The sequence below is a fragment of the Globicephala melas genome, chromosome 17 (genome assembly GCF_963455315.2).
Source record: "Globicephala melas chromosome 17, mGloMel1.2, whole genome shotgun sequence".
NCBI classification, from domain to species: domain Eukaryota; kingdom Metazoa; phylum Chordata; class Mammalia; order Artiodactyla; family Delphinidae; genus Globicephala; species Globicephala melas.
The window spans coordinates 51,817,602-51,845,505 of record NC_083330.1 but is presented as its reverse complement, the minus strand read 5'-3'; the positions used below and the strand labels follow the sequence as shown (position 1 = coordinate 51,845,505).

The 27,904-nt window shown below is 38.1% G+C and overlaps 2 protein-coding genes across 4 annotated transcripts in view; one reads left to right on the top strand and one right to left on the bottom strand.

Moving 5' to 3' along the window:
• Nucleotides 1-520: 520 nt before the first annotated feature.
• ENY2 (ENY2 transcription and export complex 2 subunit) lies at nucleotides 521-10,283 on the bottom strand. Of its 2 annotated transcripts, none has more exons than XM_030863106.3 (5): nucleotides 10,152-10,283; nucleotides 8,587-8,663; nucleotides 4,744-4,814; nucleotides 3,358-3,432; nucleotides 521-795 (listed from the first exon to the last, which is right to left on the bottom strand). In XM_030863106.3, exons 2-5 carry the CDS (start codon nucleotides 8,652-8,654, stop codon nucleotides 719-721), a joined length of 291 nt encoding a protein of 96 aa, XP_030718966.1. In that variant the 5' UTR covers nucleotides 8,655-8,663; nucleotides 10,152-10,283; the 3' UTR covers nucleotides 521-718. The 2 variants fall into 2 exon arrangements, with proteins under 2 accessions (XP_030718966.1, XP_030718965.1); XM_030863105.2 differs by having other exon boundaries at nucleotides 10,080-10,227.
• A 170-nt stretch (nucleotides 10,284-10,453) lies between these two features.
• The window catches only part of NUDCD1 (NudC domain containing 1), an 89,901-nt gene continuing 72,450 nt past the window's right edge, over nucleotides 10,454-27,904 (top strand). For both annotated transcript variants that reach the window (XM_030863103.2, XM_030863102.2), the window contains exons 1-2: nucleotides 10,454-10,661; nucleotides 22,204-22,358. In XM_030863103.2, coding sequence (XP_030718963.1) covers nucleotides 10,544-10,661; nucleotides 22,204-22,358 — 273 coding nt within the window. In that variant the 5' untranslated portion in view covers nucleotides 10,454-10,543. The remainder of the gene's footprint in view (nucleotides 10,662-22,203; nucleotides 22,359-27,904) is intronic.

Here is a 27,904-nt window from a genome sequence, read left to right as displayed (position 1 = left end):
TAAGAATAGACAAAAGTCCATGGATTTGCCAATCTTGATGTCAGAGTAAAGCTATGGGTGGAGATTATTTCCCATTAAGTTCTTTCTTGACCTTAGTAAGTGGGGATGCAATTTAGTTTCTGCTTTCAAAGTTCAGATGAGTAGAGTATGTGAGAGGAGCTTGGTATGGAGCCAGTTTGCAAATGTTCTCTCTTCCAATAAGATGGTAAATTCTTTGAGGAATAAGGAAGGCACATAAAGATGAGTAAGACCCGGTCCTAACCCTCAGCGTTTATAACAAATAAGATATCTGTAGTACAAGGTGGGACATATATTATAAAATATTATAGGAATTCAAAAGAGGCATACACTACATCCAAACAATCAGAAGAGGCTGCTTACCTCTCCTCAACTGTTATTACAGAGATTTGCTTACTTAACATTTACATACTTAACACTTAAACTATATTCACTGCTTGACTTTTTCTCTTAACAAATCTGATGAACTATTAATAAAGTCCCATTTATTCCAAAATCCAAGGAAACTTCAAACTCATTCATGAGATATTTATTAAAATAACACATTTAGGGAAAAAAATCAATACAATTGTATACATCATTACTGAAAACTGTATACCATCATACAAAAAAGGATTTTATTTTGGGAAATCAATTCCTAATTTATGGCAAGTTTTACTTTCAGAAATAAAACCACAAAACAACACAATCTAATTCAATCTTAAAGGCTGGCATGCTGAGCAAGGAATGTTCTTATTCTTTGTAGGAGCTCCTTCTTTACACTGTCAGGTACCAGGGCTGAAATATAAAAATAAAAACATAAGAGTAAAGAAGATCCCAATTAATATATGTCAATTTGAGATTTGGTATTTTATTCAGGACTACCAACAAAATAATTTCAAAAGTAACCCTTATGCTTCAATAAAAAAATAAAGACATTTGAGAAAATAAAGTATATTTGCAATTCATTATTTGAATGAATTATCCAATACCTAAAAATATATTGCACATGTGAAAATTCTTTAAACTAGGAATAGAAAAGGCCTTTTTTAAACAGAGGCTGTAAAAGATTAATGAATTTGATTCAAATGCAACAACTTAATAAGCTTGGTCAAAATTACCATAAACAAAAACAAAAACTGAGAAAACACTGCTAATCTCTCTACTACACAATTTCTTCAATTTGATATGAAAAAGATCAGCAGGCTTACAGAAAAATGAGCAAAGGAGATGAAGAAAAGGAGAGGCATATAGTTCTTGAATGTAAAAGGAGTTTAACCTCACAACAGAAATGAAAATTAAAACCACATTCAGATAGCATGTTTTACCAATGAGACTGGCTAAAATCCAAAGGTCAGTAATGTATATATTGGCAAGACTGAGGGAAAACTGGCCCTCTCATATTAGCTGGTGGGAGAATAAACTGACAAAACATTTTGGGGAAGGTAATTTGGCAATACTGTATTGAAATAAATGCATATACTTGAATGAGCAAAGATGCAAAAGCTTCAACAGTAGCTGTATTTGTTATAGGCTTATTTTTAAAATTTTGAACCATGTAACTGTATTATCTACTCAGAATATTAAACTAAAAATGGGAAAATGGGAGTTCTCTCGTGGCCTAGTGGCTAGGATCCCAGGCTTTCACTGTTGTGTGGCCTGAGTTCAATCCCTGGTTGGGAAACGGAGATCCTGCAAGCCGTGTGGCATGGAAAAAAAAGGAAAAAAAGCCCTGCTCTTTGAAATTTAAATTAATATTAAATGTCAATATATAAATCTACACTATTTTCCCCCTTTTTGGCTACTAAAAATAAGGACAATAGGGAATTAACTATACAGATACTCCTCTTTATAAATTTACTGTAAGCCTGCCTAGAAATAAAGACTACATAATTAATTCAAGTCCACTGCAAGTGTGATCACTATGTATGTTAAATATACTTTTAATCAAAATTATGGTGATGGAGAACAGATCAGCTGCCTTGGGGTTAGAGATGTGGTGTGACTATGAAGGAACAGCTTGAGGGAGTTTTTTAGAGTGAATCTATACATGTGTATAAAGTTCATAGAACTGACACTAAAAAAGGGTCAATTTTACTGTATGTTAATTTAAAAAATAAAAACAAATACCTCTCTTGACAATAAAAATAACACTATGAAAATAAAAGGAAAGATTTATTTTTACTTCTCTTTTCTTTTTTGCTCATTCTCTAGCAAGGGAGCTACAACGGATTGAAATGTCCAACACACAAGTATTGAAGGAGAAGCAAAGGATGATTTCTACCCTGTTAACAGATTAAGTTCTTAAATGTTAACAGATTAAGCATAAATTACAGAAGAAAAGTAGAAAAAGAAATTACAGAAATTTATTTTAAAACATAAATCCATGGGGAGAACAATAAATACTGCTTTTTCCCCCTCCTTTTCCTGAGACATGATTGACCAAAAAAGTGATGTTGTTTAGCTGTAAACAGCCCTAAAAAGATGGCTGGAAAGGACCACGAGATGTTGTCGCTCCTTCCACATGGTAGCAGTTCAGGGGACTAGTATTCCCTAGTAATAATTTTAAAATCATTTACTTTTCACACTTAAATTCTTTTTACTATTTCTGTGTGAGGAAATAACTAACGGGTCATCTAATTTACCTGCTTCCACTTACAATACAACTCTCCCTCCCCCCACTGACTTCCTCAAATGAAATGATGAAAGTAATCTCGTTACACTTAATTATATGATGTAATTCCTGACTTAATACTTATTACATATAAATATTTTGTTAATAGTCTGTTAATATACTACTTCCTCTCTTTCCTTTGGCTTCTCTAAACAAGGTATTAAAGGGAGAAATTAAGAAGGTAGTTGAAGTATGAGTCTTAAATATGAATTACCCTGACCATGAAGTTATGGAGCTACCAAATTTGTAATTAGACATTCAAGAAGACATTTTTGTTTATTTTTAGTAAGGAAAGAGAGCAATGACTCAGGGGCTGGTGTAAAGCTCTGAATTATTAAATATCAGGCTAAAGTTTACAAATCCTAGCTTCAGGTAATATTTGCCTCTACAAAATCCTGTATTATAAAAATGATCTGTTCTAACAACCACATCAACTTACATTTGTGTACTGTTTTAACAGTGCAAAAACGTTTTACACCTCTAACTTGTTTGTTACTCAAGACCATGCACAAAAGTTGGTAAGGCAACTATAACTCTTCCGAAAGAGGAGATGCAAGTACCCACATAATTTTGGAAAGGGTGCTTTTCCTTGTAAAAAGAAAGAAAAGCTGCACCAGCAAAAGAGAGAAAAAAAAATCATGTCTTAGCCCACAATTCCTTTCACTCAATTTGTATTCATTCCTTACCTCTGCCTTTTGGTGTGATTTCAGCCACCAAGTCATCAACAGTAACGTGTTCTAGTCCTTTTTCTTTAATTACCTCTTATGCAAAAGCAAAAAACAAATCATATCATTTAAAATCATTATCTGTAAGAAAGATTTTCATAGAGGAAGGGTTAAGATCATGTTTTTAGAGTACAGACTGGTCTTTAAAAAAAAAAGAGGACACTTCTTTTTTTCTTTTCTAATGAAGGTTTATTTCAACCTTAAACACAGTATGTATTCACCAGATCAAAAACATAAAATAATTATAACACTTAGAATGAATCTGAACTGTAAATTCAAATCTAATATTTGTAAAAAACTGGAAACTTACAACTGCACAGATCTTATTTCACGATAATCATATCAGCTCTTGAATGTATGGAGGGGAAAAAACTGTAATTTAAGTCTAACTTGTAATTTCACAGCCCCAAATTAAAATACAGAACAACTCCTTTGCTCCTTTCTCTTCTCTAGGCTGGGCCAAAAGAAGGAGAAAGGAGTTTACACTTATTGGACCCCTATTATGTGCTGGGTGCTTTGCATCATTTAATATTCACGATAAGCTGACAGGCTGGGCATTTTTCCCACTTCAGAGGTGAGGCAAGTGAGGCTTAAAGATTAAATAACTCATTCAAACACGACTTGAAATCCAGCTCTAGTCTTACCAGTGAAGGTCTGTATGACCTCAAAGTCTATGCTTTTATTAATTTGGCACATTGCCTTCTTCCGGTTAATGATATAAATAGTTTCTATTATCATTTGTAGAAACCAATACGAGAATTCATTATAAATATCCAGAATTCCAGCATACCAAAAGCTGAGCCAGAAAGGAAGGAGGCTCATCTTAGTGACACTTGTAATTGTATCTAATGGCATAATCATCAATACCTAATTGCAATTTAACAAGCTCCCATTTTATAGTTTTAAAAATACATGCAATTTTCTAAGAGCTTTTATAGATGATTTTTTCAAAAATAACACTGTTAAAGATAGGAGATATAATTCCTGTAAGTCTGCCAACCGTAAAGTGCTCAATGTGTTAAGAAAAACAGACTAGGAATAATTAATGTTTCACTTTGAGTAGGCACAGCAAAAAAGGTGGGATTCCATATTCCATGCCAGAGGAAATCTTGCCTCACTTGTTTTAAGAGAAACACAAAGAAAATTTCTAAAAATTAAGGAATAGGTCTACATATTATCACTGAGAGGAGGTAATCTATTACCATCAAGCTTCAATTTTCTATTTGTTTAAAATTATGCTTGAGCACTCAATATATCTTAAAATACCGACTATAATTTTTCTAATGAATTCCAAACCAACACAGTTGAGAGCTATGGAATTAGCTTATCTTCTAAATGAAAGATTACCTTTACAGTGTGCCTTCAACTGATCCTTCCAGCCACATTCAATTAATTTAGCTCTCAGCAACTCTTTGAGGCTGTTGAAAAAGAAGTGTTTCCAAATTAAACTACGATAGTGTTCAAGTGTACAATATCTTAGATAGGAATGCTTGAAGCAAAGCTTCAACTGTTCAATTAAAAATCCCACCTTCCAGTTATAAAACTTTAACCATGGCCTAATCTTGGTTCTACCACTAAAAAGTTCTTTGGTCTTATGCAAGTCATTTAAATGCTGGGCCTCATTTTTGTCATCAGTAAAATTCAATGAAGTGGATGGGGTACAATTCTTCTTAAGAAACCCTACTCTCTGGCCTTCTTACACACTTTCTACTTCCCTCCACCAACAGGAATATTGTGGGTTTTGTACAACTTCAGAAGGGTATTAGTTGAGTTTGAAGCAGCTGTACTTTTGAAATCTTCAAACTCCAAAATCCATTCTTTAACTACAAATTCTTACCCATTAGCTCTCTTATTGCCCCGTTATATATCTAATCTCAGACTTGCCCTTCCCTTTTTCTCATTATCCTTCTAAATTACACATTAACTATGGTATTTCATTAATTCTAAGACTGTGCTTTCCCACATTTTAACAAGTCAGTAATTGGCATGCCTATCATAATTTAATTGGCAGTATTTTCTTTATTCTTAAAGGTTAAAAAAATATTGGTGGGTATTACAACTAATGGCATCATGGGTGCAGTAAAATATTTTATCCTTCTGCAATACCTAGTCTTATAAAACCTCATTCTTCAACCTAAATCACCTCATTTCTCAGCTTAAACATGTCAAGTCCCAAACCAAACTGCTTCTTTTTCAGTATTCCTAACATCCACTATGTGACATTTCCATCTAGATGTTTAAGTCATTTAATCGTAACAGGGACAAAACCCAACTCTTGCTTTTCTTCCATCTCAAGCTGTTCTCCTTGTCAGACTGGCCACTCCATTCTTCCGGATCCTCAGGCTAGAAACCTTGGCAGCATCCTTCACTCAGCAATTATTTTTATTTATTTATTATTATTATTTTTCGCGGTACCCGGGCCTCTCACTGTTGTGGCCTCTCCTGTTGCGGAGCACAGGCTCCGGACACGCAGGCTCAGCGGCCATGGCTCACGGGCCCAGCCGCTCCGTGGCATGTGGGATCCTCCTGGACCGGGGCACGAACCTGCGTCCCCTGCATCGGCAGGCGGACTCTCAACCACTGCGCCACCAGGGAAGCCCCACTCAGCAATTTTGATAACACTAACGTCCAACCCATAAGCACATCCTATTGGTTCCAGTTTTAAAATATATACCTGAAATCCAAATGTTTCTCACCACCTCTGCCATTACTACCTAGTTGAAGCCACCATCTTCTCTTGACTGGACTGTTGCCAAAGCCTCCTAACTCATCCCCCTGCTACTTCCCTTGTACACGTCCTTCTCCTCTCACTGCTCAAAACCCTCCAGTGGCTTCCCAATTTACTCAGAATACAATTTCAAGTCCTTACTACAACCTAAATGACCCTGCATGGTCTGCCCCCTCCGAAGCAATGCCTCTGACTTTACTGTTTCCTACACCCAGCTGACTCAGTCTTATTAGTTTCCATGGGTTCCTCAAAATGCCAGGCAAGGGAACTCCCTGGCTGTCCAGTGGTTAGGACTTGGCGCTTTCACTGCTGGAGCCTCAGTTCCATCCCTGGTCCAGGAACTAAGGTCCCACAAGGCACACAAGGAAAAAAAAACGCCAGGAAAGCTACTGTGTCAGGACCATGGCTCTTAAGAGTCCCCTCACTCCCTCATATCCTTTTGATCTCAGTGAAGACTACTTTTTTTTTCTTATCCAAAATAACACACCTGATTATTCTCTGCTTTATTTTTCCTCTAGAACTCATCACCATCTGACATATTACATATTATTTTCTGTCTCCTCCCATTAGAATGTAAGCTGTGTAAAAGAACAGGCTTCATTTTGTTCACTACTATATCTCCAGCACCTAACAGGACATGGCATATGGTAGAAACTCAGTAACTTTAAGCTGCATGAATGAAAACAGATAAAAAAACAGTAATACATAATACCCTACACCCGTTATTGGCAATACTATCCTCTCAGTTTCCCAAGGCACTGTTCTAGAGGCTTTCTTCTTCCTCATTCCTCATGTCAAGGGTTGTTGATTTTACGTAAAAAAAAAAAAAACCTGTAAGTTCTCTTTCCATTTTTGCTGTTTTCCACTTTTAACCTATTATCTTCTGCAATTTATCTCTAGCCCTTCAAGTCTATCCTCCATACTGCCAAAATAACATTCCTAAAGTGCAAATATGATCTAGTCAGTCCCTTTCTTAGAATTTTTTAATGACTCCCACCACCCAAGGATAAAATCAACAACAGATGTTTTTGCAAACTACCACCTATTTTCCTGCCATTTCTTTGACAGTAAAAACACTCCACAACTCTCGGTGTAAGAAATCCGGGTAGGGCTCTAGCAATGGAAATGTGACCTAGGCAACGCTGATTATGAATGGCCTATTACCTTAAGTAGGATGGTAATCTAGCTAGGTCCTTTGCTGAAACTACTAGGAGAACGGTAGTCTCAGGTGGAGAGATGTAAATTTTGAACTGCTAATTTCTGCCACCTTGTGGGTAGTGCCTTCTTGAGAATAAAGCCAACAGAGAGGAAAGCAGAGATGAGAGACGGAAAGACAGACATGTTCTTGGCAACAATTTTTGAGTGCCTGAAGCACCTTCAAGCCCTAGACTTTTAGTCACACGATCTTATATGGAAATTGGCTGAGCCAGTTCTGAGTTCAGTTTCTTATCATTGTGAATGGAAAGATTTCTGATTATACAAAAGCCACATTTCTCCTGTCCACTGTCTTTCACATTTTAACTGCACAGTTCCCCAGAATATTATCATATTGTAACAAATCTCTTTGACTTTGCATATTCGGTTCCATTTGCCTAGACTGTCCTTTCTCCTTTACCGGGTTGGGGAACTGCGAATCCTTCTTATCCAGCTGAAGTACCACTTCTACTATTCTGTGAGAGCTTTACTGATTACCTTAATCCCCAGGTAGAACTGAGAGATCCCTCTTGTTCCTTATATATATTTCTCTCATACAATTTATCACCCTGCTCCTGGAAGCCTTTTTTGATTCCTTAGACTCTCCTCTGTACTTCCAAACCTGTTCATTCTTCAAATATTTACCTGGCCAATTATGTGCTAGGCACGATGCTCGGTATACAGTAGTATTTCTGCTGTCAAGGAACTCAGATTCTATTGATACAAACTAGCAAAGGAGGTGATTATAATACAAAGTGATTAAATACTATGATGGAACAAGGTATTTGGGAGTTAACAGATTTCTAGAAGAGATGATACTTAAATTAAGACCTGATAATGAGCTAGAATTAGTTAAAGATGGGGGGAAGGAAGAAGAATGTTTCAGAGAGTAGGAATAGCACACATTGCTCTGAGGTTAAGAGAGCTTGGTAACTGAAACTGGTCCATCATGTTGTCTCCCTGTTAAAAAGTGGGTAACATTTTATCTTCAATTGTAGTTATCTGGGTATGTATTTTTCTTCTCCATTAGATTAGACATTTTTTGAGAGAGAGTCACTTCCTGTTCATCTTTGTACATGATCCACTTCCCTCCAAGTCTTGCAATATTGAACAGACCTAAGCATTTTTAACAGATGTTAGGAATTGCTTTTGATAATCTCAATTTTCTGTAATTATTTCCACTGACATCAGTTTTGTTACTTTTTAGATTCTTATAACTGTAATTTAAAGATGTTAAATGTAATTAATTAACACAATCGATTACTTACCGTTCTCTTTCTCCAGTTTCTATCAACTTTTGGTTAATTGCTGCTCTCATCTGCGCATCTTTGTTCATCTTGCTAACCTGAACATCAACATGTATTTTCAGATATAGAACACTTACAAAGCATTTTCTTCTAAATCCTCTCAAGCACCTCAACACATTTAACATTCTGTCTATCAACTGAAGGGGTGATAAATTTCAACAATGTGTTAACAAGGTCCTTACTCCTAATATTATTTACTGCATCCCAAGAAGTCATGATCATGACTTTACAATTTTCTTCCCCCATGTACCCTTTATTAATAAGTCTCTAGATAATGACAATTACTGTAACATTTATTAAACACTTATGTACCTGGAACTGAGCTAACGCACTGAGTTTTTAATCTCATTTAATTCCCAGATCTTATTCTTTTATGCAAGTACTATTAACATAGTTTGTATTTTACAGATGAGGAAACTGAGGCACCGAGATAGAAAAGTGGTGAAGGCAGGACTTGAACTCAGGTTCTGTGACCCCAGAAGCCGCAAAATACTTTAACCACACATAATAACTGACTGCTAATCATTTCTGCATCTTAATTAACTGTATTCAAAATTTGGGGGAAGCTATATAACCTAAATATCAATAGAAGAGTAAGCACAGTTTGTGAAAAATGAAATTCCTGGGTAAGGATCTGAAGTGCTTTACTTTACTTTCCATTAGTATGTACCCAGAATTACAACTGCCAAACTAGCTTTAAGTATGTGTGCGTGTATATGCTCTTTATCAAAGCTTGCTGGTTGGGTTAAGGAGAAAACAAATACCAAATTAATTCCTAACTTAGAAAATTCTCAGTTTTCCGTAAAAACGGACAACCAAAACGGTGTAAAAAGGACAGGGAGGATAAACTGTAAAACTTGGAATAAGGTAACGTTACTCCACTTATCTGTCACCAACTTGAGACTACTTTTGTTGTCCCCAACCTCGCTCGCCGCCTCTATGAAGACTCAAGACTGGCAGTGAGTTTTCAGAGTTGTTTTTTTTTTTTTTTAATGGAACAGGAAAAAGGAGAGGTTGAGAAGTGACTAGGATATGTTTGCTTTTGCAGTTGGAGGCTAACATTTTCAAAATAATACTAAGGTCTAGTCCGTACCATTAGCAGAATACTGAACTTGATCTCGCCTTGGCCCCCAAAATACGGAGAGTGACCTTGGACAAGTCAGTTCTTAAAGGCCTCAGTTTTCTCACTGGTAAAACAAGGGCGCTAGGGGATCCCTCCCAGTTCAGACAGTCTTTGGGAAAACAGAATAGGGCGGAGACAGCGGGAGAGGCGGGAGGGGAGGAGCCAGAAAACAAAGCGAGGACTGGCTTCAGGCCAACTCCGGTAGCACGCCCTGTCGGAGAGCCCTACAGGCCCGCGAGCGCGGGTCGGGGAAGCTAACGAAAGACAGCACATCGAAAGGAGCCTGGGCTGGGCCCGGGTCCCGGCCCTGAGGACCACGGGCATAGCTCACCACCATCACCGCGGGCGAGGGCCGTCCCTTCCCAGCGACGAAATGACCCTTGCGCTGACGACCGTTACCTACCACACTCTTCGGCTGCCCGGACCTAGACCCTCAGTAGCTCGGGCACCTAAGCACACAGAAAGCTAGCACACGCATTTCCGGGGCGGGGTCTCGCCACCCTGCCTATAATGTGAGAATTTAACCAGCGCGGGCCGCCTCCTGGTCGCTCAGCCCTCTGGGTAAGAGAGTCCAGATCCTGCTGTCACACGGGCATTAAGTTCCCTAAAAACTACATATCCCAATATGCAACAGAGCCAACTTCCCCGTGGGCACTACATTACCCAGAAGGGATGTTACGCCGCAGTGTTTTCTGGGATGGGAAGCACGCCGCCTCCCAGCCACGGTAATATGCGTGAAGCGCGGACCTTTCAACCCTAACTTTATTAATTCTCACGCTAGGACCCCGGAAGGCGATGGAGGTGGCCGCTAATTGCTCCCTGCGGGTGAAGAGACCTCTGTTGGATCCCCGCTTCGAGGGTTATAAGCTTTCCCTCGAGCCACTGCCCTGTTACCAGCTGGAGCTTGACGCAGGTGGGTAGCGGCGGTGCCCCCTAGCACTATGTTCCTTTCTCCTTTTGGCTTCCGAAACTCGACGCTTCCCGCATTTTCTTCTTTTCTGACTCCGGGTAGCCAGGCGACCGTGGCCTTCCTCACGGCCTGCCGGGCAGGGGTGGACCAGAGTGGCTGGTTCTGGAGAATGATGCCCATCTCCGGCCCCCAAGGGAGCCGCCTTCGAGTGGCTCTGCCGTAGCGGGACCCTGGGCCGGCTCTAGGCTCCGCTGCCCGTGCTCCGAGGTCCTGCATGCGGGTGCTTTCTGGGCTCCGCCCGCCTGTCGTTCCTGGCCTGGCCCCTGCTGCGGAGAGAGCTCAGGGCAGGCTTTCCTCCTGGAGCATTCCCTGTAAACGTGTGCGTTGAGAAGTCACACCTTTTTGGAGGACCTTCTGCTTCTGTTTCCTCTGGCCGAGACCCAGTTCTTAGAAGAGAAACTCCATTGCAGTTAGGAGCGTTTTCAATTACCTACGGGCCGTCAGATTAAGGACTCTATCGTAGATTACATCTCGAGAAATATTTGAGGAAAAGTTGGTTTAGTACCCACACTTCTACTACTTGTTTTGTTTATCTGTAGGTGGCGGGAATATTCATCCTTGTTTTTACAAGGTAAAGAATGGCATTTTTGTTAATGATAAAGAGCTCAAAGATTGCATTTTTAATACACAGCCCTGCTGATTCTGATGCATGTTGTCAGTGGATCACACTTTGAGAAATAATCTAGAGTTAATAAGTTTTATAGAATCAAATACGTGTTTATTCATTTAATATATAAATTATATAAGTTCAGAAATCTCTGTTGAGAGCCTGTTTTATGTTACATGTTGATACAATCAAGATGAATATGATACAGCCAGTAACATAAAAATGCTGTTGTCTAGTTAGGAAGAAAAGTGTAAGCAAATAATTATAAGACAGTAAGGCAGTGATAGGGATATGTACAAAACATATTGATAACGTTTCAGTATCTTTCCCAAACCAGCCTGGGACATCTGGGAAAGCTTCCAAAAGAAGTTGATATCTAAGTTGAGCTTTAAAGAATAGGTAGTTGATCAGGGTAAGAGAAAATGAGCTTGATGTTTCTTTTCATTCCCTTCCTTTCTCTCTCCCACCCCATATAAATGAATGATACCACCATGTTAGTTAGCCTTGCATTAAAAAACCACCCCAAAACTCAGTGGCTCAAAACAGTAAGCAGTTATTATTGCTTACAAGTCTACAGGTCAGCTAGGTGGTTCTAGTCATTACTGTACTTTCTCATATGTTTGGGGTTTCTCTGGCTGTAGGCTGGTTTAAGATGATTTCAGATGGTCTTTATCCTTCAGCATGCTGGCACAGGGTTATTCCAAGAGTCTTGTCTTGAAGAGTTTTTCAAGCTCTGATTGCAGTAAGTGTGCTATTGTCCCGTTGGCCAAAGCAAGTTGTATAATCAAGCTTAGAGTCAATATGGGAAGCTCAAACCAAAGGGCATAATAGGTCCAGGGAAGCATAAAAAATTGGGACTACTAGTGCAGGTTGACATAATTGCTCATGCGAGAGTCACCTTTGGTGTATTTCTTCTCTTTTATCCCCTATTGTTTCTCAGCAAATCTAGTCAGCTCAAAATCTTGACTTCTCCATGCCTCTACCATTGTGCAAATCCTTGTTATCTCTTACCTGAACTATAGTACCTTCTTGACTAGGCTTCCTGCCTTCGATTTTGGGCTCCTTCATTCCATTCTTTGGAAGGCAGTACTTATAGTTTTTATTGATAACTACATTTGTTTGATATCTGTTTCCTCCACTAGACTGTGAGCTCCATGGATACAGTGGTGTTTCTCTTGTGCTTGGCATAGTGGGTACTCAATACATTGAGTGAATGAAGAAGAGAGGTTGTTGAGGTCATTCCATTCATGGGAAGCATGAGCAAAGGGAAAAAATTAGATTGTGTGCAGGGCACTATTGCTGTATTGCGTGAGCAAAAAATCTACTGGGAAAATGAGAGGACTTAGGTGAGGGCACATTTTGTCTTTTGGACTTTATCCTGTGAGTCAGTGTTTCCCAGACTTTTCCATGGGCAATTACAATCAAAAATAAAGCTCAGCTGTCATTGATTTACCAACTTTTTAATTTGCTAAGTGCAGGTGTTTCTTAAGAACGGTCACGTACTCACCCACCCTTTCATAAACAAAAGGATATTTTGACACCAAAAAAGCAGGAAGCAGAATCTCACAATAAATAGTCCTCTTAATCGAATACATTAACTTTATGAAAAACTGAGTTGTTCTTTTTCGCCCCTCATTTCACCAGTGTTGGTCTTAGATTCTGTTTGGGATGCACAGGTGGAGGTGATGAGGTGCCATTTAGGGTTTTAAGTGTGGAAGGGAAGTGGCAGGTTTGGGGATTGAATGGTTCACTCCTAGGCTCTGTGGAGATTGAGTTTGGAAGATGAGGGGAATGGAGATGGGGAGACCAGCTTGGAGGCTTTGCAACAGTTCACATGAGGAGCTTTCATTAAGAATTAATTACTTGAGGAGGAGGATGAAGAAGAGGTTAATTCTTTTAAAAACTGCCATTTCTAGAGATATTGTGAGGTGTGATTGAGCTACTCCTCCTGACAGTTTGATTTCTTTTATAACCAACCTAAGGGGTTCATGTTAATTCAGCAGACTGTTGGTGGGCACCTGTGGTGTGTGAAGCTTCCCAATTGGGATGTGAGAATGAAGATGTGGTGTCTGGTCTCAAGTTGCTTGGAGCTTTGAGTTTTATTCTCTTGTCTTAAATGTTATTAAGTTGTTCTGAAACCCCCTATGCTACATAAACAGTAAATGTCACTTTGTCTTTTTCTTTTCCAAAGAACTAAGCAAAAAAACCTTTTGTATAAAATTGTAACTGCCCTTTGAGCCAGCAGTTCCACTTCTGGACATTTATCTTATATTTTTTCCCTAGACTCTTCATTAAGTAAATGTATATATTTTCCTCCTATATTTCACCTAGCTAACTCATACTCTGTTCTTTCATCTTGGTTTACATGTTACTCAGATTCCTTTCTTGACTATCTAGTAAAAATCTATACTATAGAATCTATACAAATTACAATCTGTACTTTTCCACAGTACCTGATTCTTCATAGACCTTATCACACTTTAGCATTTGGTGTTTCTCTGCTATATCCATTTCTCTGCTAAGACTGCTAGTTCTGTATTGAGGGTCCTGTGTCCGTCTTTTTCAGTGTTTCATCTCTGGAGCTGCAGCATGACTGATGAATAATAGAAGATTTTATATCACAACCTAAACAGCTTTATTGAGCTATAACAATAATCTATACATATCTAAGTGTATAGGTTGATAAGTTTTGACATGTGTTCATATACACTCATGAAGTCATCACCACAATCAAGATATTAAACTTAGGGCTTCCCTGGTGGCGCAGTGTTGAGAGTCCGCCTGCCGATGCAGGGGACACGGGTTCATGCCCCGGTCCAGGAGGGAAGATTCCACAGGCCGCGGAGCGGCTGGACCCATGAGGCATGGCTGCTGAGCCTGCGCGTCCGGAGCCTCGGTTCCGCAAAGGGAGAGGCCGTAACAGTGAGAGGCCCACCTACCGCAAAAAAAAAAAAGATATTAAACTTAGGTACCATCCCCAAAAGTTCCCTTGTGCCTTTCTGTAACTGGCCCTCTGTTCCTCCCTCTCCCCTCTCAGTCCCTAAGCCACAACTGCTCTGTCACTGTAGATTCGTTTGTATTTTCTAAAGTATTATATACATAGAATTACACAGTATGTACTTTTTTGTCTGGCTTCTCTTACTCAGGATAATTACTTTGAATTTATTCTTGTTGCATGAGAGAGAGATTTTGAAATCCCTGGCTATAATTGTGGATTTTTCTCTTCTTCCTTGCAGTTCTGTCAGTTTTTGCTTCATATATTTTATGTTGCATAAACATTATTGATTATTATGTTCTTGATAAATTGACCACTTTATCATTATGAAAGAACCTTTATATCCTTGGCGATAGTCTGCCCTGAATTCTCCTGTTTGATAGTAAAATAGTCACTTCAGCTTTCTTCTAATTAATGTTACCATAGTGTATACATATATATCTTCCATTCTTTTACTTTTAACCTATTTGTGTCTTAGTATTTAACATGCATTTCTTTCTTTTTTAAAAATTTATTTTATTGCAGTATAGTTGATTACAATGTTGTGTTGATAACATACATTTCTTTTTGGCAAAAATAGTAAGGTCTTTTTTATTCAAACTGATAGTCTTTATCTTGTGATAAGACTTTACATTTAATGTGTTTATTGATTTTGTTAGGTTTGGGTCTTTCATCTTGCTGTTGGTAGTCTGTTGGTCCCATTTAGTCTTTGGGAGAATGGAAGTTTCCTGCTTTTCTGCCTTCTTTTGGATTGAGTATTTTTAAATGAATCCATTTTTATCACATTTGTTGGCTTATTAGCTATAGCTCTTTGTTTTGTTATTTTAGGGTTTATAGTATACATCTTTAAATTATTACATGGTGCATTCAAATGGTATTGTACTGTTTCATGTGTAGTATAAGAACTTTACAAAAGTACACTTCCATTTCCTTAATGCTATTGTTGTGCATTTTACTTTTACATATTACTATAAACTTGTAATACATTATTATTTTTGTTTAAATAGTTAATTATCTCTTAAAGAGAAATAAAAAGTAGAGAAAAAAATCTTATATATTTACATTTCTGGTGCTCTTCATTCCTTTATGTAGATCCATATTTTTATCTGTATAATTTTCCTCCACCTGAAGGACTTTTAATATTTCTTGCAGTGTGGGTCTTCTGGTGATTAAATATTTCAGCTTTTGTATGTCTGAAAACATTTTTATTTTGCCTTGATTTTCAAAAGATACTTTTGCTATGTGCGGAATTCTAGGTTAACAGCTTTTTGCTTTCAGTACTTTAAAGATGTTACCCTTGTCTTATTACTTGTATTGTTTCTGATGAGAAATTGTATGTTAGCCTTTTTTTGCTTTTTTTTTTTTTTTTTTTTTTTTTTTGCAGTACGTGGGCCTCTCACTGTTTTGGCCTCTCCCGTTGCGGAGCACAGGCTCCGGACGCGCAGGCCCAGCGGCCATGGCTCACGGGCCCAGCCGCTCCGCGGCATGTGGGATCTTCCCGGACCAGGGCACGAACCCGTGTCCCCTGCATCGGCAGGCAGACTCACAACCACTGCGCCACCAGGGAAGCCCTGTATGTTAGCCTTTGTTCTTTTATGCATAATATCTTTTTCTTCTCTGGCTGCTTTTAAGACTTTTCTCTTTCATATTGGTTTAGAGCGGTTTGATTATGTTGTGTGTTGATGTGGTTTTCCTCATGATACTTGTGCTTGGGGTTTGTTGAACTTCCTAGATCCATGGGTTTATAGTTTTCATCAAGTTTGGAAAGTTTTCAGCCATTATTTCTTCCAGTTTTTTTTTTTTTTCCCTCTGTTTTCTCCTTTGAGGAATCTAGTTACCCATTTTTGGATTACTGGAAGTTAACCCCAGCTCATCAATGTTCTTTTTATTTTTTTCTGTTTTTTTTTAGATCTTTCTTTGGGTTTTTTTGTTTGTTTTTTTGGCCCTGCTGCGCAGCATGCAGGATCTTAGTTCCCCGACCAGAGATTGAACCTGTACCCCCTGCAGTGAAAGCATGGGAGTTTTAATCACTGGACCACCAGGGGAGTCACTTAAATCTGTTTTATTTTGGATAGTTTCTATTTTCATGCCTTTAATTTCACTAATCTTTTTTTTGCAATGTCTATTCTGTCATTAATCCCATCTAGTGTATTTTTCATCTTAGCTGTTGTAGTTTTCATCTCTAGAAGTTTGACTTAAATGATTTTTAGTACCTTTCATGTCTCTGGTTGTCATTTTGAACATTTGGAATGTACTTTAATAAATATTTTAATTTTTTTAATTTAATGTTTCATTAAACATTTTAATGTTTTAATGTTTTAAAACATTTTAATGTTTTGTTCTGCTAATTATAACTTCTGTGTCAGTTATGTGTTGGCTTCTGTCGATTGGGTATTCTCATTGTGGGTTTTGTTTTCTTTCCTCTTTGCATGCCTGGTAATCTTTGGATGCAAAAAGTTGTGGATTTTACCCTACTGAGTGTAAGACATTTTTGTATCCTTATAAATCTTCTTGAACTTTGTTCTGTGATGCAGTTGAGTTACTTGGATTAATTAGATTAATTCCACGAGGTCTTGCGTTTATGCTTTTTTAGCCTTGTCTGGAGCAATGCTCAGTCTATGGCTGATTATTCCTCACCACTGAGACAAGACTTTTCTGTGTACTCTGCCTATGAATTCGGAGTTTTCTCTGGTCTGCCTAGTGGGAACAGTGACAGCTCCTAGCCTTGTGTGAGTACCCAACACTGTTCCCTCTAATCCGTTCAGATGGTTCTTTCCCTAGTCTGGGGTAGTTTGCTCAGACATATGCCATTAGTTCTCTGCTGAATATTTGAGAGAGACTCTCTGCAGATCTCTGGAGTTCTCTCTCTCTATGGCTCTCTCTTCTCTGGTACTCTGTCCGATGAACTGTAGCTGTCTTGGTCTCCCAAGACTTTCAGCTCAGATTCCTCAACCCAGGGAGCTGGTCAGGTTCTACCTCACTTTCCCCTCTTTGTGCTGTGGGCTGGAAACTCACTCATGGCACTAAGCTGGGGCAGTAGTAGAGCTCACCTCATTTGTTTCTCATCTCTTAATGATCACTATCCTTTGTTGCCTGTTGTCTTGTGTCTTGAAAATTATTGTTTCATGTAATTTTGTCTGGTTCATTTTATTTTGTCTTACTGGTTGTTTCTGAGGGAGGGATAAATCTGATTACTATTATTCCATCTTGGCTGCTCAATGCATATTTTTAAGGGAAAAATAATTTTATAGAGTAGTAGAGCTAGAAACAAAATTAAAATGGGTTAATGAGGGTAATGAGAAAATGGGAGTGTAGACTGTTTTCTAGAGAAGTTTGAGAAGTACATGGTGGGAGAGAGCTCTGCTTTGAGTGCAGAGCGAAGAAGAGGAAATCTGTTTCATGTGTTTTGAGAGTGGGGAAGTTTTCAGCATATTTAAGTGGAGGAGAAGGGGCCAGTGGAGAGGAGATAACCTGAGGAGAGGCCTAGAAGAGGCAGGAGAGAATGGAATCATAAACAGCTGTGAGAATTAGCCTTGGAAGGGAGAAGAGGAACCGGGAGATTAACACTTACTCTTTTTCTTAGGTGTCACATAGCAAATACTTCACATAATTTAAACTTGTCAATAATTTCACAGGATAAGTATTATTAACTTTTATTACAGGTGAGGAATCAGGGTAGAAAGTTAGGTAACTTAACCTTAGCCATCAGTGGCTAACCTGACCCTACAGCTCGTGCTTTTTCTAATGCACTTTGTGGTCTCTGGGCTGTTTCTTCAGGGCAGGGAGAATAAAAGCTGGCGAAGGTTTAGGCTATAATTGGAATAAAGGGATAGAAGAGCCATGTAACTTATTTATGTAAGTTTACTATAAAATTCATGCCTACTCTTCTGGAGGAAAATTTGGGGAAGAGAAGCAGATCACTGTGTTATGGTGCAGAAGCATTGTATAGAAGAGTAGTGGGAGCAATGTTGCTAATTCTAGCCCTGCCTTGTTCTGTACATTTTGCTTCAGAACTAATACACACCTGTACTCTTGCTTTTTTACATCTTTATATGCAAAGAGCAAACACAGTAACTAGGTGAACAGAAGACTTAACTGATCATTTTTAGAAGATAAATGGTCTAAGAAGTGACCTTTGTGAGTTAACGTTCTTTGGCCCTTCCCCTCCTTTAAAAAAAATACTGTACTTTGCTTATGTAAGTATTAGATTGAATCATATTCAGTTGGTGTCAAAAGAGTTGAATATTGACAATTTCATGTGGTTCAACCTAACTGTATTTTGAAAGGACAAGAAGCAGTAATTGTGACCATTGTTAGCATGATTAGGACACGGATCATGTCTGTTTTATTTACGACTATTTGCCCAATGCCAAGCACCATGTCTGGCACGTAGTAGACATTCAATAAATAATTTGTGAATGAAAAACTATAGGTTTTTGAGGTTCCATGCATGTTTTATAAGAAATATAGGTAAAGATTAAGGGAGATTCCCTTCTTGTTAGGCCCTAAGTTCTTTTTCATAGAATAAGAGAGAAGGCTTTTTCAGCAAACTGTTTTATTTCTAATGTAAGATAATGTTAATAAAATATTTTACTACAGTGGCTTCTTAGCCCTCTGTTAAAGAGGTTCCTCTTCTTCAGTCATATCAAAGATCGAGCTGGATTGGAGACTCCCTGCTGTCCACCCCTCCCTTAGTCTTTACAAAAGAGCCCCATCAGTGGTTAAGCTCTGTCACATTCTGGACATTGCTTTTCTCCTTTCATTTTTCTCTGCCTGCCCTTTTATACTCAAGTTGATTGACAGGGTAAATGCAATAACTTTTCCTTTCTCATTTGGGGCCAGAGAGGTGGCCTTTTTCTGAGCACTGTCAGCTTTTGCAAAATAGCAAGTATGTAATGTGCCCTTCATTTGTGTCCTAATAACCTACATAAATTAATCTTGTCAGAATGCAGCAACCTAAGACTTAGACTATTTCATGGTTTCCTAATAATGGTTTTCCAGAATCAATACAGTTACAGACGAGGTGTTGTATCAAGGCAAAGGGCTAAGAAGTCTCTGGCTTGTTCAGGTTTGGTCAGGGGTCTTTGGTACAAATATGAAGAAAATGTATTTGTTGTATCATTGCCTAATATTACTGCTTTGGAACATTCTGTTACCACGTACACTTCCTGCAGCGTCGAGCTGAATCCACACAGTGGTGCTAGAAAAACAAGAATTAATGATTGTTTCCCTTCTAATCAGTGAATATGTATTTTTACTTCCTTATAAAATAAACACTTCCTTGAGTCATGTAATAATTTCCTCAGCCTCTATCAAATCCATCACAAAGTTATAATGATTTAACCTCTGATAGGTCTCCAAATTTCAACCATCCTTTACCTGGATGACTGCAGTAGCTTCCTGGTGGATCTTCCTGGGCTTACTTTACTTTGCTCTGGTCTGTTTTCCATAGGTAGTTATAAGTAACCTTTTTTTAATTTTTGGCTGCGTTGGGTCTTCGTTGCTGCGCGTGGGCTTTCTCTAGTTGTGGCAAGCGGGGACTACTCTTCATTGCGGCGCGTGGGCTTCTAATTGCAGTGGCTTCTCTTGTTGCAGAGCATGGGCTCTAGGCACGCGGGCTTCAGTAGTTGTGGCATGCAGGCTCAGTAGTTGTGGCTCGCAGGCTGTAGAGCACAGGCTCAGTAGTTGTGGCGTGTGGGCTTAGTTGCTCCGCGGCATGTGGAATCTTCCTGGACCGGGCTCGAACCCGTGTCCCCTGCACTGGCAGGTGGATTCTTAACCACTGCGCCACCAGGGAAGTCCCTATAAGCAACCTTTTATACATTCGAATCTGGACTTTACTCTCCCGCTTAAAAGTTCTTAAATGAGCTCTTATTACATTGAGTTTATCAACAATGATAAATAAAGGCAAGGCCTTTTGTGATCCAGCTTCTGCCCAGTTCTCTAGCTTTATTCATCTGTTGCCTTTCCTTGTGCAGTTCTCCATGTTGCTCTGTGTTTCAGCCAGTCTGGCTGACTTTTAGTTTTTTGAACACAAGTGTTTCCTTCTACTTTCGCCTGCTCTCATTTTGCCTGTGATAAGTAGTTTGTGTGTGTGTGTGTGTGTGTGTGTGTGTGTGTGTGTGTGTGTGTAGGGATGTTTCTTAAGTTAACTCTACCTTGTCCTTTGTAGCTTGGCTCAAATTTTTTAAAGCCTTTTTTAATCTCCCCAAGTAGATCAGCTTCCAGTGTTATTTGTTCTCACAGTATCCAATAATTTTCCTTTATAACATTTATTACAGTTTAATTATATATTTATTTATTTGACTAACGCCCATTTCCCCACTGGATCATAAGTGTTAAGAAGGTAGATTCTGTGCTCTTTTCTCATCATTGTATCATTTGTGCCTATTAAAATATTTGCTAAATAAATGAATGAATAAATGTAAGTCAACCAGGCCTCAAGGCAGGTAATAGAAGTACGAACAGGTGAGCATTTGGGGAAAAAAGATGAAAATACTTGCAATCAGAATACAGTAAGGTGAGCTTCATAATTAAGGTAAAATATTGGCCCAGCATAGTCTACTTATGTATCTCCTGTTGGAGCAGAAATTAATTCTAGGTCACTGGTAGCCCTGAACTATAAGTTTCTCTCTACATAGAAGGAAAGGAGGAGTGGGAGGCAGAGATCAGGCTTGGCAGATTTAAAATTACGGAAGCAGGACTTCCCTGGTGGCGCAGTGGTTAAGAATCTGCCAGGGTTTGAGCCCTGGTCCAGGAAGATCCCACATGCCACGGAGCAACTAAGCCCGTGCGCCACGACTACTAAGCCCATGCGCCACGACTACTGAGCCCGCATGCCACAACTACTGAGGCCTGCGCGCCTAGAGCCCGTGCTCTGCAACAAGAGAAGCCACTGCAGTGAGAAGCCCGTGCACCGCCACGAAGAGTAGCCCCCGCTCACCACAACTAGAGAAAGCCCGTGCGCAGCAACGAAGACCCAATGCAGCCAAAAATAAAATAAATAAGCAAATAAATAAATAAAAAGGAAACATAAAATTATGGAAGCAGCTAAGAGAGTAGATCTTAAAAGTTCTTATAACTAGAAGAACAGTTGTAACTATGAGGTGATGTCTGTGTTAAGTAAACTTATTTTGATGATCATTTCACAATAAATACATATATCAAATCATTATGTTGTGTACCTTAAACTTATACAATGTCATATGCCAACTACATCTCACTAAAGCTAGAACAAGGTAAAATAAAGTTATGGAAGCTTCCAGTGCCCTAGTGGAAAAAACACTGTTCTTTAAATAAGAAACCTTGTTTCTGTTCCAGATATGATCACTGTTTTGTTCTGTACTCTTGGGAAAGATGTAGTATAGCATTAGAGAAGTCACCATTTGCACTTACATTTATTTCCATAATTATTTTATGGGATAATAAAAACATTCTCTTTATTTCTTAATGTGTGGTAAAAAATGAATGAGGTGATAGAGGTAGAGCATTTTAAAAAGCACACACTTTATAAAGTGTACTTAATATTTGCCCAGAAAACAGGAAATCTTTCAATTTTATGATTTCTCTGTTCTTTTTATTTATAATTACAAGGAAGAGGTACCTAAAAGAAAAGAGTGTGGTATGAAGAGCTCTATCTCCTCTGGCCACTGTATTCTGAGTTCTGTAAGGGCAGGGGCCTTGTCAGTTTTACACTCTGTTTATCCTCTGCGCACAGTGCCTAGTAGGGGCCCAGAAATTGTTTTTGAAATGAAAAATGTAGTGAATTGTCCTGAGGCCTTGGTAATTAGTATTCTGTGATTTTTTTGCCTTGTTGGCATTCTGCAGAAAAGAACAATCTGAGGCAGAACTCTTGATGTTTGTTTATTTTTCTTATATTTCAGCTGTGGCAGAAGTAAAACTTCGAGATGATCAGTATACACTGGAACACATGCATGCTTTTGGAATGTATAATTACCTACACTGTGATTCATGGTATCAAGACAGTGTCTACTATGTTGATAACCTTGGAAGAATTATGAATTTAACAGTGATGCTGGTAAGAAAAAAATTTGTAATACTAGGATTTTCCAATAAATTTGTTACTTAATTTTCCCTTTTCATCTAATGTCTAGAGAATTGAGGTACACATACCTTTAATATATGGAATCGTATCATCAGTTTATGTAAGACTTCATTTTGTTTAATTCAATTTTAATTTTTCCCCTTATTCCTGTTACTTAAATTTACTTATTCCCCTACACTCCTACCAATAGGCAACTACTCTGATGTGTTGTATATCTCAATATTGATGTAACTGCTTTTTCTATGTGAGTAGCTAATCCTATGACAGTGGATTTATCTGTTTTTTCCTTTTAGTTAATTTTTGCTTTATGTATTTTTAAGTATGTTAATTGGGTGCAGACATTTTATCAATAGGATTGTTTTGTCTGTTATGCAACGTCCTTATAACATTATAAAATATCCCTCTTTATCTCTGGGCTCTGGGAATAATTTGTCTTGAAGTCTTCTGATATTAATATAGCTGTCCTGGCTTTTTTTGTTTGTTTGTTTAATTAGTATTTGTCTTTTTCTTTCCGTTTTCTTTGAATTTGTCAGTGTTGTTATTTTTAAAGTGTGTCTCTTGTAAAGAGCATATAGTTGGGTCTTGTTTTTTATCCAGAATGACAATCTTTGTCCTTTAATTGGCTTAGTACATTTATATTTAATGTCATTACTGATATGGCTGGGTTTATGTTACCGTTTGCTAATTCTTTCCATTTTGTCCCATCTGCTCTTTGTTCCTTTGTGTCTCTCTTCCTATCTGTTTTTTTAATTCATCACAGTTTTTCTTTTTAAAAATTTTCTTTCTTAAAATTCCACTTAATTTTCTCTTTTAGCTTTTTATTTAAACCTGTTTGTATTGTTATTATTTTTAATGGTTAATGTAGAGATTGTAGTACTCATCCTTAATTTATCCTACTTTGTCTCCAATTAATGTTATTCCACTTTTAAAAAAATGTAAAAATCTTATGATATTATAATTCCTTTTACTTTTCCATCCTCTGAGCTATTGTCATACATTTTATACTTCTTCATATGTTGTAAGCTTCACAATACATTGTTAATGTATTTGCTTTAAGTAATCAGTGGTCTGTCAGTAGCTTCCTGACTACTCTGCTCCTTTCAGCTTTCCTTTGTGTTGCATCTACAGAATAATCTATCCAGTTTGCTTGTTTAATCTTATCACTTCTCATTTAAATTCCTTAAATATTTCCTTTATGACAAAATCCACACTTATTAATATGTGATTTTAGAATAGATAATGCATTCATGTGATTTAAAAAACAAGAAATTTAAAAAGGTATTTAGTAAAGTCTCTCTGACCCCAGTTTTATCTGTCCTGTGTTCAGTAGCCCTTTTCCCTCTGTAACTTCTTCTTATTAGTTTCTTGTATATTCTTCCAGAGGTGGGGTTTTTTGTGTGTGTGTGTTTGTTTGATTTTGATTTTCCTGGCAAGTATAAGCATAAAGTGATGTATTTGTTTAAAAAATACAAACTCCTCACCTTGGCAAATGCAGCTTATAATGCCCTTTTCTCCAGCCTTGTCCTTCACCACTTTGTACACTACATTCTAACAATACTAAACTCTTGCAGTTACTGAAACATGCTCTGTATCCTTTTCCCTCCAGCCCTTTTCCCACATAATTTACTCTGCCTGAAACATTCTCTCTTACTTGTGTGTCAGGTTGCTTCCCAGTCTTCACTTGAGTTTCAGCTAACTATTTCATCTAGGAGGCTTGATGACATCCTCCCTTTGTTCCCCCAGGGATATTCAAACCATTGGCTCTCAGATCTGCATGGACTTTGAATTCCTGCTAGGCCAGGGGTTGGCAAACTTCTTCTGCACGGGGCCAGATAATAAATGTTACAGGGTTTATGGACCAGTCTTATGTCACAGGTGCTCAGTTTTGCTGTAGTAATGTGAAAACAGCAGTTCACGATATGTAAACAGTGATTGTGGCTGTGTTCCAGTAAAACTTCATTTGCAAAACCAACAGGCTAATTTGGCTCATGGGCTATAGTTTGCCAACACTTGGTCTAGGCTGTGGGTCTTTCTTATATTTCTGTAATCCTAGCAGCCAGCAGAAGGCTTAATCAGTATGTTTATACAATGGATAACAGTTGTTTAAAGCTTGTTCTTACTCTTTGGAGTTGGCTTTTCATTCTTTTTTTTTTTTTTCCCCCTTTGTGGTACGCGGGCCTCTCACTGTTGTGCCCTCTCCCGTTGCGGAGCACAGGCTCCGGACGCACAGGCTCAGCGGCCATGGCTCACGGGCCTAGCTGCTCCGCGGCATGTGGGATCTTTCCGGACCGGGGCACGAACCTGTGTCCCCTGCATCGGCAGGTGGACTCTCAACCACTGCGCCACCAGGGAAGCCCGGCTTTACATTCTTGATAGGATCTTTTTATTCTTCAGGTACAAGTATGAGTCTGGTTTGTTGAGATAATTTTACTGAATAAGAAAGATTTATTTTTCTTCAACAAACATGTATTGAATACTGCTGCATGCTTTGTAGCCACACACACAAATAAACTGATAATGTCACAGCGGAAGTAAGGATAAGATGCAGAAGTAGTATGGAAGAGGAAATAGTTTACTACTATGCATGGTTAGGAGAGGGATGTGGATAGGGTCACATTTTAGAGCCAGAAGCTTGGTTTTATCAGTTCACTCATTGATAATCATGATTTGGGATACTAATTCCAACTTAAATCAAAAGATTGGAAATCTAGAATTAAAGTTCATGACTGCATTTGCAATACTGTAGATAAGCAATGTGGACTGGTTAGTATATTTTTCTTCTATTGCAGAGTTTCCATAGAAAATAAAATTATTTTATTTATTTATTTTGAGGAGACTATTTACAGCTTTCTTTTTTTAAAATTTTTTAATTTAATTTTATTTACTTTTTATACAGCAGGTTCTTATTACTCATCAGTTTTATACACATCAGTGTATACATGTCAGTCCCAATCGCCCAATTCATTACCCCCCCCAACCCCACCCCCATCCCCCTGCGGCTTCCCCCCTTGGTGTCCATATGTTTATTCTCTATATCTGTCTCAACTTCTGCCCTGCAAACCACTTCATCTGTACCATTTTTCTAGGTTCCACATACATGCATTAATATATGATATTTGTTTTTCTCTTTCTGACTTGCTTCACTCTGTATGACGGTCTCTAGATCCATCCACGTCTCAACAAATGACCCAATTTTGTTCCTTTTTATGGCTGAGTAATATTCCATAGTATATATATACCACATCTTCTTTATCCGTTCGTCTGTCGATGGGCATTTAGGTTGCTTCCATGACCTGGCTATTGTAAATAGTGCTGCAGTGAACATTGGGGTACATGTGTCTTTTTGAATTATGGTTTTATCAGGGTATATGCCTAGTAGTGGGGTTGCTGGATCATATGGTAATTCTATTTTTAGTTTTTTAAGGAACTTCCATACTGTTCTCCATAGTGGCTGTGTCAGTTTACATTCCCACCAACACTACAAGAGGGTTCCCTTTTCTCCACACCCTCTCCAGCATTTGTTGTTTGTAGATTTTCTGATGATGCCCATTCTAACTGGTGTGAGCTGATACCTCATTGTAGTTTTGATTTGCATTTCTCTAATAATTAGTGATGTTGAGCAGCTTTTCATGTGCTTCTTGGCCATCTGTATGTCTTCTTTGGAGAAATGTCTGTTTAGGTCTTCTGCCAATTTTTGGATTGGGTTGTTTGTTTCTTTAAAATTGAGCTGCATGAGCTGTTTATATATTTTGGAGATTAATCCTTTGTCCGTTGATTCGTTTGCAAGTATTTTCTCCCATTCTGTGGGTTGTATTTTTGTCTTGTTTATGGTTTCCTTTGCTGTGCAAAAGCTTTGAAGTTTCATTAGGTCCCATTTGTTTATTTTTGTTTTTATTTCCGTTACTCTAGGAGGCGGATCCAAAAAGATCTTGCTGTGATTTATGTCAAAGAGTGTTCTTCCTATGTTTTCCTCTAAGAGTTTTAGAGCGTCGGTCTTACATTTAGGCCTCTGATCGATTTTGAGTCTATTTTTGTGTATGGTGTTAGGGACTGTCCTAATTTCATTCTTTTACATGTAGCTGCCCAGTTTTCCCAGCACCACTTATTGAAGAGACTGTCTTTTTTCCCTTGTATATCCTTGCCTCCTTTGTCTTAGATTAGTTGACCATAGGTGTGTGGGTTTATCTCTGGGCTTTCTATCTTGTTCCATTGATCTATGTTTCTGTTTTTGTGCTAGTACCATATTGTCTTGATTACTGCCTTGATTACTTGATTACTGTATTACTTGATTACTATATTACTTTGTAATATAGTCTGAAGTCAGGGAGTCTGATTCTTCCAGCTCCGTTTTTTTCCCTCAAAAATGCTTTGGCTATTCAGGGTCTTTTGTGTTTCCATATAAATTTTAAGATTTTTTGTTCTAGTTCCGTAAAAAATGCTATTGGTAATTTGATAGGGATTGCATTGAATTTGTAGATTGCTTTGGGTAGTATAGTCATTTTCACAGTATTGATTCTTCCAATCCAAGAACATGGTATATCTCTCCATCTGTTGGTATCATGTTTAATTTCTTTCATCAGTGTTTATAGTTTTCTGCATACAGGTCTTCTGTCTCCCTAGGTAAGTTTATTCTTATGTATTTTAATTTTTTTGTTGCAATGGTAAATGGGAGTGTTTCCTTAATTTCCCTTTCAGATTTTTCATCATTAGTGTATAGGAATGCAAGAGATTTCTGTGCATTAATTTTGTATCCTGCTACTTTACCAAATTCATTGATTAGCTCTAGTAGTTTTCTGGTGGCATCTTTAGGATTCTCTATATATAGTATCATGTCATCTGCAAACAGTGACAGTTTTACTTCTTCTTTTCCAATTTTATTCCTTTTATTTATTTTTCTTCTCTGATTGCCATGGCTAGGACTTCCACAACTATGTTGAATAATAGTGGTGAGAGTGGACATCCTTGTCTTGTTCCTGATCATAGAGGAAATGCTTTCAGTTTTTCACCATTGAGAATGATGTTTGCTGTGGGTTTGTCGTATATGGCCTTTATTATGTTGAGGTACGTTCCCTCTGTGCCCATTTTCTGGAGAGTTTTTATCATAAATGGGTGTTGAATTTTGTCAAAAGCTTTTCTCTGCATTCATTGAGATGATTATATGGTTTTTCTTCTTCAATTTGTTGATATGGTGTATCACATTGATTGATTTCCGTATATTGAAGAATCCTTGCATCCCTGGGATAAATTCCACTTTGTCATGGTGTATGATCCTTTTTTTTTTTTTTTTTTGTATGATCCTTTTAATGTGTTGTTGAATTCTGTTTGCTAGTCTTTTGTTGATGATTTTTGCATCTATATTCATCAGTGATACTGGTCCGTAAATTTCTTTTTTTGTAGTAAATTTTCTGGTTTTGGTATCAGGGTGATGGTGGCCTCATAGAATGTGTTTGGGAGTGTTCCTTCCTCTGCAATTTTTTTGATGAGTTTGAGAAGGATGGGTGTTAGCTCTTCTCTAAATG